The following is an 18247-nucleotide window of genomic DNA, read 5'->3' on the forward strand; positions in this document are numbered from 1 at the left end:
GGGTTTCCTGACAGGAAAGGATCAGTTCACACCTGGAATGCTGCTGCAGCTTCTGGGGAGCAGCTCCTTCCTAAAACCCCTCACCAAACTCAAGGTGCAGGAGTATCCGGGCTCACAGACTCATTTCACTGGGAATTTCAACATGACATCGATGTCAACACCTTGGCTCTTCCCACGAGGGCCATTAACATCTCACTAAAAACTGCTCTGGGGGATTTGCTCAGCAAATATCACCAGCACCATCCTCAGAGGCCCCCCAGACAAGGATTTATTCCTGATTTGCCTTAGCTGGTAGATCTGACTGGTTCCTGGGGGAGGCTGAGGATCCCAGCTGGATTCCAGATGCCATCAGTGGGATGGTGCTCGTGGACCCACTGGTAGGGTCTGGATTTTACCAGAAATAGGGTAAACTCTGAGATTGCCCTGAATCTGTGGGGAAATACCACTGACAACACGATCAGCTCCTTCCTTCACCTCCTGTGCTGCAAAAATAGGGAAGTGACCCTGATTATCCGAAAATGCAAATGCCCCTCTTTGTTTTCAAGCAGTTGGGCTGGGCTGCTCAGGCTCTTGCAATCCCCCGAGGCTGTGCCTACACGTGTGAATCGATGGGGAAACAAGGCAGGGCCACGGCAATCTCCTCAGCAAGGGAGATGCAATAAAATGGGATTAAACAGCCGGGAGAAGCACGGGAAGGACCCCGGTCAGCCCTGCCGGGGGAGCAGAAGTGCAGAAGTGTGGGAAGTCAGAGAAGCTGTTGCATGTCTGGGTCAGGGTTTTTATGACAGAGTTGGCTGTGAGCTCTAGTGATCAGAAAGGAATAAATTAACAGGAAAATCCGGTGATTCAGAGGTGTTTGGTGACAGGCCAAGGCAGTTCATGCTGGCTGATGATTTAACCCCTGCTGGGTTTGCAGGGCTGAGTGTTCACGGGCAGGTTTAGTGGCAGCATCTCAGGTGATGCTGGCTGAATCTCTGCTTCCCTCATCCCAAAGACCTGTCAGGGCTGAAGGCATCTCCTGGGGGAAGGGAGAGGAGCTGGGTGTACTGTGGGGCTCAAGAGCTCTCCTGAGGTGGGAAACACCCCCAGCTCACATTAAGGTCACTTATTTAAATCTCGACAGACATTTCCTTTTCCAGAGGTGGGCAATGGTGCTTTAAGAATGGAGTCTCCTTCCTGGAAGGATCTCTAATTCCCTGACACCACTGGCTGCTGGGAATATGAACCATTATCCCTTCTGGGGACAGGCTGTCCTGAAAAGGGCCAGATGTGGACAGAGCTGGGGATCAGAGAGGGACCGAGTGTTCCTGCAGGCTGCAAACACCAACCCTTGGAGGGGGGGTCACAAGTGGCCAGGGAACAGAGGCCCCTCATGGAGAGAGGCACTCCACAAGCTTCTGCTTTCAAATGCTCAGAAATGGAAAAATGACCTTGCATTAACCTTTGCCTACATTAGGAAAGGACTGGAGATCCACAAGGGATCCACTCTCCAAGCAGTTTCCACACCTTTAGTCATTGACAAGCACGGTGCTGGCAGAAGAGGCCAGTGCCACCCTTGTGCTGCCCTGTCCCTCAGAGGGAGCCAGGCTCTGCACAGGCCCTGCCCTCCTGCCTGGCTGCAGCTGCCAAGGGCTCCAGGGAGGGCCTTTGGTGGTTTTTCTAAGATAAAACAAATCCATTTCTCCTGTTACTTCACTATTTCTAGGAGACACCGGACCGAATTCTGTTGCCAGCTCCCACGCTGCCACTGAAGGGCAGAACCAAGAGGCAAAACCTTGAACAATCAATGCAAAAGGCAAACAGCAGCCACCAGCCCTTTTCTCTGACACTGAGGTGCAGGGCCAGCACCACCCCTCCACTGGTGTCTAATGGACATAAAGAAGGCCAAAAATTGGTTTAATGCTGTCTTAAGGCACCTGGTCTAATATTGTTATGTCCTGCCCAATCCAATAAGGAGTGCAAATCCTGGGATGCTGCCCATCATTAAATGGGTCTGGCAGGGAGCCTGGCCCTGCACACATTGCTGGGCACACCTGGGAGCCACGAGGGGGCTGCTGCCCCACACAGCACCCTCAGCTGGGCATCAAACACTTCTCAAAATACTCAGAGAGTGTTCTCACTTAATCACCTGGATAAAGGTCCTGGTAGTTTAAAAAGCAGAGTTTTAAGGTTTCTTCTGCTGCTCTCAGCTGCTCTCCCCCTCTCCTGCTGCAGCCAGCAGAGGTTTAAATGCCTTCTCAAACACATGCCAGCCATCTCCAGAGCAATACTTCTGGGAGGTGTGGTACAACAGTGCATGAAATAAGCAGCAGTTTATACTATTTGAAAAATGTTTTTCTGCTTCACCTCTAACAAAGTTGATTGCATTTTCCATTTCACCTCCTTCACGGCTTTTCTCTCTTCCTTAAGTGTTCTGTGACAGGGGAATTACCATGGTTTCCCATTTAAGAGGTGCAGGGAACAAGTGAGATAATCTAGGAACAAGTCTGTAATAGTCATCCTGTGACACAGGAGCTGGGCTGGCAGCACCTCGAGCTGTCAAGCCCTGCTGCAGCCACTGAGACCATCCTGCATTTAAATAAATAAATACTTCTATTGAATTCAGTGACCTATTCCTCCTTCTGAAGGGCTTCCCTGCTTTTCAGGTATATCTGATGCTCCAAAAGCAGCTCCAAGCCCCTTCCCAAGGCACTGCAGGAGGGCAGAGGCAGCAGCAGCAGCCCCTAGCACAGGCACACCTGCAGCCCCAGGTGCTGCCAAGGTCTTGGCACAATAAAACATTGTCAATATCTGTAAAATGCATAGGGCAAGATTTAAAAAATCAGTCACCAAAAATCAGCTCTCAGGGGTTTCCTCCTACCTCCCTCTTCTGAGCAGTGCCAGCAGCTCCCTGCTCTGGCAGCCTCATGCCTCTTGTGGGGTCTTGGGCACAGGACAAACCACAGAGTAACAAAACTAAGAGTTCTCAGTGTCAATATTTAATTTAGTCAACCTGAGACTGGGCTATGATCACCACAGTGTAGGACAAAGCATACAGAGCTACCATTTTAATTACCCTATATATTGTTTTTCAGATTTCACATCCTAAAACCAACCAGGCTGTGCTTAACTCAGGGCTGGGGTGTGACTGAACTTCTGTCTGGCTCGAGGACTTAATCCCATAAAAAGAACTGCCAGTGCCACAGCCTGAGCTCGTTCTTCACTACAGAAATGCTGACTGCTGTTTTAGGAGCTAATGGATTTCATAGTCCGAGAAGCCCAAGATAACAACCCCTCCTTTTTCATCTCAGAGAGAAAGAGAGAGAAAGACAAAGAGAGCAGACAGAGAGCAATTGCTGTGTAAGACACAAGTCCTGTCAGGCAGATTGTATTTGTCAGGATGCAAGTCCAGTAATTTATGTGGGAATACTGGCAGGCATGCTCAGGCACCTCCCAACTGTGTCACTTACTGGCTGAACAGTACCATTATTAATTAATACCTCTATTAATTAATAACATAACGAACTGAACAGCAGCAATAATTGAACCTGGTTTTGTCATGGCAGTCATGCAAGTCAGGCTCTCTCATGGTGCAGCTCCACGAGCCCTGTGGATGCTCCCGCGCTGAGGGACAGACATGCAGGTGCTGAGGGGCTGTGACAGGGGCACGGGGACACTGTGAGGCACCTGGGCCTGCTCTGGGTGTGCACACTCTGAGCTTAGAACATCTGGCCAGGAGAGTTTTTAGAGAACATCTCAGGAGACAACAGAAGAAGTTAGTAGAGAGGAGAAGACTGATGACAATGGAGAGACACAGCAAACCAAGGAGTTCACAGCTGGCCTGGCAAGCCACTCCTGGACCAGCAAAGCCAGTAGACAACACACAGGTGAGGCAGAAAGCAAAGAGCTCCTTCAGCTTCTGCAAAACCCCCCAAAACATCTGCACAGAGCGGGGACCAACCTGCCTGCACCTGACCTGAGCCAAGCCTTGAGGAGCTCTCTCAAAACCCACTTGTAGGCCTACTTGTGCTAGGGTACTTTGGTAACAAATCAATACATCCAAGACTGTGTGAAGCTTTGGAGAACTTGAGGAATGAGCTCTCTGACCTTCCCTCTGTGTTGAGTATTTCAAAACCTGTAGCTGCAAGAGTTATTGCAAGAGAGAATTAAGCTGGCTTTGGCCAGTTGAGGCTCTGCCTAACACCAGGCAGGGCACTGCTCAGCTGGCTGCAGCCTGCCTGGCTGGGGCAATGAATCTGACATTGCAGAGGTACAGTGTCTTTACTAAAATTCTTTATTTCCTAGAGTTGATGCTACTGTGCTGTCTTAAAAAAGTTACAGGCAGCCCCAGGAAACAAGAGTGTCCCTTTCCTTTCCAGCAGCAGGAAAGGGGTACTCCCTCCCCAGTTCCAGCATTTTAGCAATTTTTTTTTTTTTTGCTAATGGGAGACTTTGGGAATTAGCAGAACCTCTACACACCTCCGCACTCACTCCCATTTCAGCCTGAGATAAACAACTGAGATAGATTTCTGCCCCCAGGGACAGCTTCTGGACATCAGACTGGAGACACGAGATCAAATTCATCTCTGGTGCAGTTCCACTGGCTTTCAACCACCTTCGACCAGAGATTAATTTGGCCCACAGATACATTAAGGAAGGATACAAAGCACAAACGGTATTTGATATAAAAAGAGAAGGGAGGGGAAGTTGAGGGGATGCTGGATCCCAGCCCAGCAGGATTCAGCCCAGCCCGCTCCACCCTCACATCACCAGGCACAGAGCGTGTTGCCGGTTACCTTTTTGCTTACTGACTTTCTTTACTGTCATTGCCGCTTGCCGCTTTTGATTCTCAGAAATTTCAAAGCCTGGAAAAGGGAACACGGCAAACACAATTCAGAAGGTTGCTCACAAAGCCTCACTTCCTTTTGGGGAGGGGGATGCTCTGCTCTGTTTGCAAACACGGAATGCTCTGGGTGTTCTACTGAAAATCAACTCTTCCTTGGCCTCCTTCTAATCTCACTTGTGCAGGGGCTGGATGAAAAGCAAGATTAGAGACATTTTTATTTATATAGTGTCATAAATATGCCCAGTGCTTTAGAGCTGAGCAACAATCTGAGCCTGGACTGACAATGGTCACAGTCAGTTTAGGGGCTGGGGCAAGGGAAGGGCTGCCACTGACTTTGCTGCTTCCCTCTGCATGAAACATCCCTAACCAGAGCAGGAGGATGCAGCCAGGAGACCCTGAGGGTGGATGGCCAAAGACTTCCCTCTCCCACACACCCACGGAGCTCCAGGCTTGAGCTATGGGCAGAATTTGTTTATTGAGGGCCCAAGAGAACAGTAACTGGGCTGGAAAGAGACCTATTTATGGCTAGGAGAGCAACCAAGGACATTTCAACAAGGTTAAACTGTAATTCTACCAACAAAGAAAATATGGGCTCCTCCACACATTGGGGCTGAATTAAACACTACCAACAACCTCCTTTCAGATTCATTTCCACATTCCTCACCTATCTTTTCATCTTCTTTTACCATCTTCCTTTCTTCTCTGAAAGCTCTAAGCCATCGTAACTTCTCCTCCAGTTTCTTGGCAAAGAATAAGTGCATTTCTTCAGTCTCCTTGTTATGCAGTTTGAAGGCATTCTTCATGCTGACATTGAAGTCATCATCTCTCCCATCTTCTATATCCACCACTTCATATTTATCCATGTCTATGCGCCCTTTGTAATACAGGATATCCCTTCGGATCAGATCCTGCACAGGGAAAAGGAGACAGGGACCATGGTGAGATCTCATGGAGAGCCTGAGCTCAGCAGGGAATTCCTGAGAGAGCTGAGGGAGAGAAAGAAATGATGGTGAAACCTGGTCAGATCCTTCAATTCCTGGGAGAGCTGAGGAAAAGAAAGAAGTGATGGTGAAACCTGGTCAGATCCTTCAATTCCTGGAAAAGGTGAGGAAAAGAAAGAAGTGATGGTGAAACCTGGTCAGGTCCTTCAGTTCCTGGAAGAGAAAGAAGTGATGGTGAAACTGGTCAGATCCTTCAATTCCTGGGAGAGAAAGAAGTGATGGTGAAACTGGTCAGATCCTTCAATTCCTGGAAAAGCTGAGGAAAAGAAAGAAGGGATGGTGAAACCTGGTCAGGTCCTTCCAGCCTCACCTCTGTGAACACATCTCTTGTTGGCCAAAGAGGGCAAAGCATAGGCAGAGAGGAACAAACCACAATCCCTGAGCTCCAAAATTCAGTTTGTAGGCACAAATAAATGCCTCTGAGTAGGTGCCGTGTTCCAGCATTTCCACATGGGAGGTTCTGCTCCACAGGGTGAGAAATGTGAGGCCGGGCCTGGCAGGGCTGAGCAGGCTGTGCACACACACCTGGAGCCATCACTGCTCTGGCAGCACAGTCCAGATCTGTTTTCCACACACATTCCCTCTGGTCTCATCCCACCCTGGACTGAACCTCTTGATCCAGCTTAGTTTTTTTTCTTTTTCTCTCCTTGGTAGTTATAACCTTTTCAACCAAACTGTTCACACTCATCTCCTTTCTCAGTTGGTTATTCCCTGTTTCTCAGCAACAGCTCATTTCTCTGCATTGGGAAGGGAAAAGTAAATTCCCCATTGGCCCCACAGCTCTGTCCCTGTTATCTCAGATAACAGAAGATGATCATCAGAAAACAGAATGTTAATTCTCTAGTCATGGCCACACAAGGTGATTCCATTTATTTAAAACCAAATTCAGAAAACAATTAAGATTTACTTCCTCTAACCATTCTCAAAAGTATCTTAATATTTAGGTATATTAAATCAATTTAACCTAAACAGCTTTGGATTTTTCAGAGTGCCCTAAAGATAAATGCTATGTCAAAGGATTCATTTGAGAGGAAAAATGAAGGCAATCTACAACATTTATTTATTGAAATAATATTTAGCAGTGAGGCTATTTCAAGATAAGCAGTAGGTATTATTTTAAACAAATTAATCTTGGAAAATAAACTCCACATCATAATGATTTAGCAAACTTGCTCATGAATCTGCCAGACAGTATTAACTATCACAAGACTGGCCAGAAGCTCACAGGCTTTAAATCCTGACTCCTTCCTCTGGAATGCTCTGGGCAGGGAGGGAGGAATTCCATTAACAAATATCTTGTACCAAAAGCCTTCCTCTGGTATAGGCCTGAAATAGTGATAGTCCAAAACATAAGAAAAAGGTATTTCAGGCTGAATAGGCAACAGAAAATCATTTCAGTCTCGTCTAACTTAGGCAATTGTTTCTTTCCCTTGGTGCTGTGGAAAGGCTGCAAGAGCCACACGGAGCTGATCGATCAGTCAATGCCACACACGGTGTCTAATGGGAGGCTGGGGCTTGTTCTCATGGAGAGCATTTATCTGCACCACCTTCTCAAGAGCACCTGCTAGCAAAGCTCTCAGCAGCAAGGATGAGCTCCTTACATCAGCTGCACAGCAGCTGCTCCCCTTCCCACTGCTGCTGGGAACTTCCAGAAGCAGCCCCAGCACACCACGCTCCTGTGAGGATGGATGCAGTGCACCTTTCCAGGCAATCTTCATGATTGTGCAGAGATCTGTTCATAAAGTATTCAAGAATCAACAATCACAAGCTCTGAAAATCCCAGGCTCTGTGCACTGCTTGGGCAGGATAATGAACAGGACCAAAGGAACAGAGCCAGCCTGTGAACAAACCTGTGAACAAATCTCTAATCCTAGAGATTAATCATTTCTTCATTTCTCTCACTCTAACTCTCTCATTTATCCCTGGATAAATTGGAACTGTTGGAACACTGGATGCTGAGAATTTTAGGCTTTCTATGCTGACAGGCACTGACCCCCAAGAGAATACTACATTTGACTGAGGCCCTGGAAAAGCTTCCAAAATGGAATGATAGCACTGGGATTGTGGGTGTGGAGTTTGAATAGAAGTGTGTGATATCAGAGGGTGGAAAACTTGGAGTTTAAGGTTTTTGAATATAAATAATAATAAATAAATAAATAAATAAAAATAATGTGCATTCTTTCCTTACACATACTAAACACATTTCCCCCTCTTATCTCTCCAATTTTGACTCAGAAAACATTACGAGCTATTTTTAACAGCTACTGCCAAGGGAATGCTTTACCAGCTTTGTGCTTCCAGAGGACACAATCCATGGGTTTGGACACACATTTCTCCTCCTGGGATGCAGCAGGAGCTGCCCCGTCTGCAGGGAGGCTCCTGAGCTGCTGAGCACTGGATGTGAAGATAAAGGTGCTGCCCAGGAGTTCCTGAAGGAGCAGTGAGGAGAAAATGGAATCCTCCAAGTGATCTGGAGATGAAATGGCCCCGGAGGTTATTGCTGGGGAAGCAGCAGCTCAGCTGCAGAGGAGGAAACACTGTGGTCTGGTCTTGACCTGAGCAAGGAAAAGGCGACAGCACAAAGCTCCTGTCTGCCACTTCCACTGTCACTGGGAGAAGGAATTCAATAATGACTCCAGAAGAAATTAATTATCTTTTCTCCCAATGCCTTCCTAGAAGAAAAACCATTCCTCACTTGTTGGCCACGAACTCCACACTGGTACCCTGAATTTATAAGAGGTTTTATTCCCCACACAAACATCTCATGAACAGCACGTGCCTGGACATGGAGGACCTTGTCCACAGCTGGTTCCAGAAAGTTCAGCCCACAGATTAACAACTGTAACTGGATAATTTCATTTTAATGGGCTCAGCATTTCCTATTATAATTCTCCCTTCTTCTTGCCAACACTCAGTGAATGGATATTATTTCCCAACTGACTAAATTTTAACACCCAAAATATGGGAAGCACAATAATTATTTGATCCATGGCTATTTTATCACAGCTTTTAAACAAGAAAAGACACTACTCAGCTCCTTAGTGAAACATGGCCCTCTTCAAAGACCTTGCAGTGTAAGTGAGCTCAAAAAAATGCAGGTACTCATCAGGCCTAGAGCAGACAGCAAACAAGGCCAAACCCTTGTCTTAAGGAGCTTTTTATGCACATGGACAAGAGGAAATGGAGAGAGCACAGAAGCCATGAAGGGATGCTGCTGTGTGCTCTGCCAGGTGCAGCAGCAGTGCTCAGACAGGAACCTGTGCTCCTCACACCACTGTGTCCAGCACAGTTCTGTCCTTTTCCCAGCATCTCCGTGGAGCCAAGGAAAAAATGAGATTAAGGAAAGCACTGTGAGGCTGAGGAGGGAAATGGATTGTTCCACCAGCCTGGTGTAAGTACTGTGTGGCAGGAGGACAAGGCAGATCTGTGCACAAAAATGGAGATTTATCTGCTGCAGAAGCTGAGGGGAGCTCTGGCTTTGTGAGGACAGGAATGCTGCTCCTGCTCCTGGTTATCTCTGAAGGTCCTCAGTTCAATCCTCACACGGGGCACCACCAAATGTTGATTCTTTAACTTCTATTCTGCCTCTGTCAAGGTCAGTGTTTGGTGTTCAGACCCAAATATTTATTATTTCTTATCTATATCACAGTCCTACAACTCAGGAGTTCTACAGCATTCTACTGACAAGCTACAAAATGCCTATCTTTCTCCACAAGGTCTTTTAAGGCTAAACTTAAATTAAGAAATGACACCTAAATTATTTTAACCCAATAACTAATCACTCATGTCCTGCAGTGCAGACTTTTTGATCCAATTGCACAAAACCACCCAAACCCATGGAGAAGAAGGTGGAGAAGAAGGTGAAGAAGAACAACCAGCCACCACCCTAAAACCTCCATCTTGCCTTATATATATTGCTATATTCTAGACCCTTAAACTCTAAGTTTTCTACCCTGTGACATTACACACTTCTATTCAAACTCCACACCTATAATTCCAGTGCTATTAATCAATTTTGGAAGCCTTCTCCACAGCCTCAGGTCAAATGCAGTGTTCTCTTGGGGGTCTGTACCTTACAGCCCAGAAAGTTTAAAATTCTCAGCATCCAGGTTTCCAACAGTTTTCCAGGAATAAATGAGAGAATTAAAATGAAGAAATTATTAATCTCTAGGATATAGCTTTGTTCACAGGCTGGCTCTGTTGCTTTGGTCCTGTTTATTATCCTGCCTATGTCTCAACCAGGGTGACCATGGGCTGCTCTGCACTGGCCAGTTCTGAATTTCACACAAGATTATTTCTTGTAGTTAAATCAGGCAAGTCCAAGAAAATACAGAAACCCCCCAAAAAAGACTCTCAAGACCTTATCAGTGGGGAAAGGCCAAAGAAATTGAGTTGTTTAACCTACAAAGGCCATAACTAAGGAGGAATGTGCTGTTGGTATTCCAGTATGGGAAAGCTGCTCCTCTTTTAAGGAGGCTGGTGATCAGTTATTCTCCATTTTGATTGTGGCTTGGCTTAATTTACCACAAGGGAAAACAGGATTAGAAACTTGAGAAAAAAAATGTTTCTATCAAGAAGAGTAGTTAAACCCTAGAACAGACAAAGTAGGGAAGTCTTGGGACGGCATTCCTGGGGGATTTTCAAAAGAAGGTTAGACAAACATCCATCAGAGATGATCTGAGTGTGCTTAATCCTGCACAGGGAATAGCTGCTCTCCTGGGCTCCTGCAGCTGGATGGAGTGAGAGGAGGTGCCAGATGGGGCAGGGCTGGGAGCAGTGGGATGAGCAGGGCCTGGGGCAGAGTGGGGCCAGCAGCAGAGCAGCAGTGGCACAGACCTGCAGCCTCTGCAGAGCACCCAGCCTGCCTGCCTGCCTCTGAAGGAAATTGATGCATCTGGGTCATTTGCACTTATTTGTCTAAATATGATCTTTTTTTACCCTACAGCTTCTACGATTTCCTTTTCTTCCCCTCGCTGAGGTTAATTAAGCTCTTCTGAATAATGCTCTGCAGTCTGTTCACGTAATCTGTACTGAGGATTCACAGGGAAAAGATGAAGCCAAAAAAAAGTGGTTTGACAGAGCACAAAGCAAAGTTCTGACATGTTACATAAGCCCCCCACAGCTCTGCTCTCCGGGTGCTGGGCTGGGCTTTGTGGCCATGCTTGGGACCTGCCTGGGCCACCCCCTCTGCCCCCACCCCACCACTGTCCCCTCCTGGAAGGGGGAAGGTGGCTTCAGGTAACTGTGCTTGGAAGGAAAGAAATCTCCGTGGCCATCATGAGGAGAGCAAGGCTGAGCTTTATTGGAAAACCTGGACACTGGGATGGGCTCCCACAACAAATTAGGCTCCTATTGGAGTGGATTTAGACATCTTGCAGTATTGCACCTGTAAATCACAGTTCAGTAGCTCTTTGAGTCCTCCTTGTCTTCTGCACTGCTTCTCCTCTCTCCAGTTTTCATCTCTAACTTTTTTCTGCCCCACTAGTGCAGAGCACAGCTCCTTGTGCCTGGCACTGCCTGTGGGAGAGGAAAGCTCAAACCCCCCTGGGACACTCGAGGGGAAAAAGAACAATAATGACAAGGAGGGCAATCTGCAGTCACCAGTGCAAAATGGCATCACCAAAAGCCATTCAGGGTTTCAGCAGCACAGGGCACCCAAGGAGGAAACGAACCCTCCAGAGCCTTCCCCATCCTTGTGGCTTCCTTTGGATGCTCTCCAATGGCTAAATGTCTTTTTTGTATTGTTGTGTCCAAAACTGCCCCAGCACTGGAGGTGAGGCCACCCCAGGCCAGGGCAGAGCAGGACAATGCCCTCCTGGGCCAGGACAGGGATGTCCCTCATGGCTCCAGGGCACTGCTGATGTTCTGTAAAGCTGGTGGGGATGGAGTGATGATCCCTCCAGCAGCACAGGGCACCCAAGGAGGAAATGAGCTCCTGAGGGGACCTGGCCTGGTCCCAGAGCTCCATCCCATGTGTGCAGCATTCCAGGAGTTCCATATTCCCCCATTAACTCCCGAGTGTGGGGTGTACAGGGGTGCATGGGGAGGCCTCAGGCAAGGGTTTGGGTGTAGGATGGTGCCTTTTCTCAGGAGCTGTGGTTTACTCTGCGCTGGGTCACACTCCACTTCTCATGCATAGAACAAATCATCTGTGAGGCACAAATAGGGAAAGAGCCATTTCCAGCCTGAGTCATCAGATCCCTCTCAGGAGCTGACAGGACAGGAGATGCCAGCCACAGAATCATCCATTACAAGCTCCTCACTGCATATGTGGGTTATTGGTGCTCCTGTTTATCAAACCCTGCAGATTCCAGTGGCAAAGGAGTCTCACAATGACTCGAGGAGGAATTATGTGCTCTGAGGGCATGGATGCAGCCAGGCCCTGTGAGGGCAGCTCCTGGGGCTCCAGTGAAATGACATTTCTCCTTCAACCCTTCCCCATCTCTACCATGGGATAATGATATTTATTTATTGTACAGATCAGTGGGGAGCTCTAAGTAATCAGTGAGGCACACACTGGAGGGCTCTGCTGGAGGATCTCTAACAGCTCAGAGCTGTGTGGGAACAGCTCAGCATTTCCCATGCCTTGGGATCAGAGCTGCCAGAGCCCTGGGAAGCAGAGGAGGCCTGTGGGCAGCTCAGCACAGCCCCTCCAGCCTGAGAGGCACAGGGAAGAGGAGGAACAGGCAGCACGGTGGCTCTTCCAACAGGGATCATCACTCCATCCCCACCAGCTTTACAGAACATCAGCAGTGCCCTGGAGCCATGAGGGACATCCCTGTCCTGGGCCAGGGGGAGGGACATCCCTGTCCTGGGCCATGAGGGACATCCCTGTCCTGGGCCAGGGAGGGCACTGTCCTGCTCTGCCCTGGCCTGGGGTGGCCTCATCTCCAGTGCTGGAGCAGTTTTGGGCACAACAATATAAAAAAGACATTTAGCCATTGGAGAGCATCCAAAGGAGGATGGGGAAGGCTCTGGAGGGGCCTGGAGGAGCAGCTGAGGGCCCTTGGTTTGTTCAGCTGGAGCAGACAGAGGGGAGACCTCAGTGAGGTCTCTGACATCCTCCCAAGGGGCAGCAGAGGGACAGCTCTGATCTCCTCTTTGGTGACCAGGGACAGCACCCAGGGATGGCCTGGAGCTGGGCCAGGGCAGGTTTAGGTTGGAGATCAGGGAAAGGTTCTGCCCCCAGAGGGTGCTGGCACTGCCCAGGCTCCCCAGGGAATGGGCACAGCCCCGAGGCTGCCAGAGCTCCAGGAGGGTTTGGATAATGCTCCCAGGGATGCCCAGGGTGGGGTTGCTGGGGGTCTGGGCAGGGATGAAAAGCAGCAACCCCTGCAGATGAGCTCAGCAGAGATGAGGGCCCCCAGTGCCCAGGGGAGCAGAGCCAGCCAAGGATGAGGCTGACCCAGACCCACCCTGGCCAGCCCTGCCCTGGGAGCAGCTACCATGGCATGGGAGATGACCACTGAACAGTTGGTGATGGAATTAGGCAAAGACTGAGCCAGGGCTCCCAGCAACTGCACTAAACACCAGCTCATGCTCTGGGAAAGGCAGAGGTTGGGAAGAGGCTGAGCTGCCTTTTGCACTGAGTTCAGGGTGGGTCTCAGACCCCTCTCTGTGATTTCCCACTGCTCTGGGCACTGATTGCAGAGCAGAGGAGCAGAGTTTTCCAGCGTACTCCTGAAATTTGTCCTGATTTCCCTGCTAGCCTGCTCTGTCTCTCCCCTGTGCCAGGCTGCCGTGAGCAATGAGAGCATGGCACGCTGCCACTGCCATGTCTTTGGGTAGCTTTAGTCATGAAGGCTTTCAACGTTCTTTGACTTTTATAAAAAAAGATTCCAAGCCTACATTTTTTAAAGTCCAATTTACCTTACAGAGACCTTTTGATGAAAGCAGCCCAGCCTGCTTTCCATGAATACCAAGGGGACAGTTTTCTGTAGCACTTGTACATTTAATTTAACCCTACAGTGGCTGAGTGCTCAGATGGGACAGTAACAGGGACACATGGTGGAGCTCAGTGCAGCACCACATTGGGCCTCTCAGTCCAAATGAGACCCTAAAGCTCAATGAACCCTTTGGAGTGTTTTTGTCCTAAATGTTCTTGATATCAGGAAATAAATCCAAGCCCTGCTTAGAGTTTGGATGCCAGAGCCTGTGAGCTTTGCTTGGACACAGCATCTAATGGCATCATCAGAAGCCATTCAGGGGTTTCAGCAGCACAGGGCACCCAAGGAGGAAATGAGCTCCTGAGGGGACCTGGCCTGGTCCCAGAGCTTCATCCCATGAGTGAAGCATTCGTGAGACACACACTGGAGGGCTCTGCTGGTGGATCTCTAACAGCTCAAAGCTGTGTGGGCTGGGCTGAGGGAAATGGGGTCTGCTCAGCCCAGCCAGGAATGAGCTAAAGGATGGATCCTGTCAGGGACAGGGGGATGTCAGCACCACCTCCCCAAAACCCTCTCAGCCACTCACCTCCTGCCCCAAACCTGCCAGGAGTGTCCCTGGGGAGCTGAGCTGCCAGCTCTTGCTAACTCCTCCTGCACAAGGCCAGGGGAGGGAGGTCAGCACGTCCCTGACCAGTTCTTCAGCACATCCCTGCCCAGTTCAGCACATCACTGACCAGTTATTCAGCACATCCCTGCTCAGTTCAGCACATCCCTGCTCAGTTCAGCACATCCCTGACCAGTTCAGCACATCACTGACCAGTTATTCAGCACATCCCTGCTCAGTTCTTCAGCACATTCCTGCCCAGTTCAGCACATCCCTGCTCAGTTCAGCACATCCCTGCCCAGTTCAGCACATCCCTGCTCAGTTCAGCACATCCCTGCCCAGTTCCTCAGCACATCCCTGCCCAGTTCCTCAGCACTGTCTGGCTCCTGAGCAGGGAGGACACGTTGGACTCATCCTCAGCAGCTCCATGGAGCTGCACTGTGGGATCCCAGAGGGGAGGGCTGGGGCTCACAGTGTTTGGGGCATTGCTGTTCTCACTCCATGGATCCAGTGGAGCACCACTGGCATTCTGGTGCCTTCTTCCACCCTTGTTCTATCCCTCTGGCTGCAGAGCAGCCCGGCAAGTGCCTTTCCAAAGGACTGATGGCAGGAGGAGATGTGTAGGGATGTGCTCCCTGTTGATGGAGTGACCAAATTATCCTTTGTCTCCTTAAAAAGGAAAAAATCCCAGAAGTTTCTCTCCTCAATTAGGTAAAAAGACACCTCATAGGACCTGGGGGACTTCACCTCAAACTTAAGGATGGCCAATTGGACAGGAGCCAAAAAGTCCTGCCTGGGCAACTGACTAGAAAAAGAAGAGAACAAAGGAACTAATGGTTTTTGTGAGGTGTTCTACCAGGAGCAAGAACCTCTTGAGCCTGGCTCAGTTTTTCTCTGTAAAGAGCTTTGTTATTTTGCCTTTTAATAAAACTTTTCTGTTTCCAACAGTACCACAGAAGCCATCCTGCTGATTTCATGCCATCTGAGGTAGCTGAGCCATCTCAGGTGTGATACAGATCTCCAAGAGCTTATGAGACCTGGCTGGAGGAGACCCCTATATCAGAGATGGGAAACCCTTGTGCAGCCAGGTCACTGCTCTGCTGGCTCCCCAGGGGCTTCCCATGCTGTTGCTGAAAGGCCACAGCAGCAGGGGTAAGTTTTCAGCTCTGCAGGTTTGCCTGTGGGCCAAATTTACACCCACTGCCATTCCAGGAGGGGTAAGTGTGGCACAGAGCATTCTGCAGAGCATCCTGCCAATCTGCATTGTCACAGGAGGCTAAAAACAAAGACTGGATGTGGCACTCAGTGCCATGGTTTAGTGGAGGTGTTAGGGCATGGGTTGGACTAGATGATCTTTAAGGTTTCTTCCAACACAGTCATTCTGAGAATTCTGTGAATTCTGTGAACCTGATCCCTGCCCAGACAACCACACAGAGGTGGAGAATGCCAAATTCAGCCCTTTCTGCATTTTAGCACTCCTCCTGCTGGCTCCTGCAGTCCCTCTGCATCCTGCTCTTCCCTCTCTGCTCCCCCCAGGCAGTGGAAGGGCAGCAGGTTCCAGGTCAGCATGAGCTCCTGTGACATTGTGGGACATTGTGGGACATTGTGTCATGGGCCCCTGTGGCACTGTGACATTGTGGGACATTGTCTCATGGGCCCCTGGGACACTGTGACATGGCCCCTGGGACACTGTGACATGGGCCCCTGGGACACTGTGACATGGGCCCTGGGACACTGTGACATGAGGCCCTGTGACACTGTGACATGAGGCCCCTGTGACACTGTGACATGAGCCCCTGTGACACTGTGACATGGGCCCCTGTGACACTGTGACATGGGCCTCTGTGACGCTGTGACATGGGCCTCTGTGGCCCTGTGACATTGTGGGACATTGTGACATGGGCCCCTGGGACGCTGTGACATGAGCCCCCTGTGACATTGTGGGACACTGTGACATGGGCCCCTGTGACACTGTGACATGGCCTGTGGCACTGCTCGGGGCACGTCACCTGCACAGCCCTGCAAGGGCTCACCCAGCATTCCAGGCTGTGGGACCACTCACAGCAATGTTTTCTGCCCTGCCTGAAAGCTGCAGTGCTGTTTCATAATTGGTTCTAATTGCTGGACTTGCCTTCCTTGGCTATCTGCTGGCCAAGGGACTGGTGAAGCACCCAAATTCCCTTCCATGCCCTGTGGGCCCACAGAAACCTCCTGCCTGCAGACAGCACCAGCTGGGCGAGAGCACAGGGGCCTGACAGCAGGGCTGGGGCAGCCCTGCTCTCTAAAAACTTCATTTCACACCTTGTGACCAAGCCACGGTGTTCTCTTTGGTCTCCATGCCCACCTCATGGAACCATGGGATGTCCTGGGCTGGAAGAGACCCACAAGGATCCTCAGAGCCCAGCTGCTGGTCCTGCAGAGGGCACCCCAGGAATCCCCCCAGCTCCAGCAGCAGGCTCTGCCTGCCAGGCCAGCACTGAGTCTCTCCTGAGCTGCTGCAGCCCAGCCTGACCCATTTCCCCACTGCTGCAGGCTGGGCCCAGGCCTGACCCAAAACCCGGCATTGCGTGGAGATCTGTGTTACTGGGAGAAAAAGAGAAGAGCTGGGAGGTGCTGATGAAGTCAAAAACCCACTTAAAGTAATAAGAACTGTCCCAGGCCTGCTGTGTGTTTGCAAACAAGGTTTTTTGGCTGCTCCCACAGGCCCTCCTTAGCCTGTAATAAAAGCAGGGCTGTTGTTTGGGTGGCAAAGATCACCTTGGTGTTTCCAACAGAAGCTACAGGGGAGCTAAACCTTCTTCCACTGAAAGCACTCAGAAATGTCTCTTTTATCTTCCCATTTGGAAACCTGGACGGCAATGGAGCCTGACAGGATTATTTTATTTACTCCATCTCCTGTAGCACCGCTATTTCTGGCTGCCTGTCTGGCTGCTGCTATTAAACTGGTCTCATTTTGCTTCCCATCCAACCTGCTCTGCTCAGGCAGCTCAAGGGAAGACAGCAACAGCAATAAACCACAAGCTCGAGCTTGCATTGCCTCCTGATTACAAGAGACACATAAAAAGCACAAATGAAAACTAAATGTGTTTCATGCAGTCACTGATCTTTCTGCACTGTCAGAAAACACTAAAGGGGCCCCATCAAGGACTGCTCAGCTATTGGTGAAAGAAAAGTGGAATTTAGAGCAGTAACTCTGTTAACCCTTCCTACTTCACACTGTCATTCCCAGGCTCATGCCACAGTGCCCTGGAGCCCATTGGGGGAATTCAAATTATTACCCAGAACAGAAAAAAGAAGATCCTCATCTGCTAAGAACCTCAAGCATCCCCAAAGTGATCATAATTAATGCTCTGTGTCACAGGCCTGGATGTTAAGTACCATGATTTGCAAATCTAAAGCATCTCCATGTCAAACTCTCTCAGCTTCAGGGTGATAAGGAAAGTGGACCTTTAAGGCAACATCTTTTAGTGTTACCATCATCCAGGATTGCCTTCATTTCTTGGTAATTACGGCCAGCATCCCATAATAGGCATTTTTGTCCTGATTATACACATATGGCAAGGCACACTGAGGCACTGCTTGTTCCTGCCCAGCCTATCCCCTTCTGCCTTCCCAACAGGCAGCTCTGAATTAGGGTCTCCAACCAGCTCCTTGGGAAAGGCACCACTTTGTCCTCCTGCCCATGGCAGTGTCCCAGCCTGTGCTTCAGGAAACATCCACTGGGAGAGTTTCACATCGATCCAACAGCTGAAAGTTACCTGGCTTTGCAAGGAAAACCTGGATCCTGAGCTCTCCCAGTGCCTCTGGATCAGGAACTGCTGCATCCACACTGGTGTTTCAGCACTCAGTTTGTGGAACCTGGAATAGCTGACAAGGCCATTTCATCTGATCAAACTCCTCACAGCCTGGCACCAGGAGAGCATTCAGTGGT

At 49.5% G+C, this 18247-nt stretch overlaps 1 protein-coding gene across 7 annotated transcripts in view; it reads right to left on the minus strand.

Moving 5' to 3' along the window:
- ARHGEF9 (Cdc42 guanine nucleotide exchange factor 9) overlaps window positions 1-18247 on the minus strand; it is a 207146-nt gene that overhangs the window by 8910 nt on the left and 179989 nt on the right. For all 7 annotated transcript variants that reach the window (XM_030967639.1, XM_030967637.1, XM_030967638.1 and 4 more), the window contains 2 exons: window positions 5490-5733; window positions 4776-4844 (listed from right to left, as the gene is read on the minus strand). In XM_030967639.1, coding sequence (XP_030823499.1) covers window positions 4776-4844; window positions 5490-5733 — 313 coding nt within the window. The remainder of the gene's footprint in view (window positions 1-4775; window positions 4845-5489; window positions 5734-18247) is intronic.

Source organism: Camarhynchus parvulus, chromosome 4A (genome assembly GCF_901933205.1).
Source record: "Camarhynchus parvulus chromosome 4A, STF_HiC, whole genome shotgun sequence".
Classification (NCBI taxonomy): domain Eukaryota; kingdom Metazoa; phylum Chordata; class Aves; order Passeriformes; family Thraupidae; genus Camarhynchus; species Camarhynchus parvulus.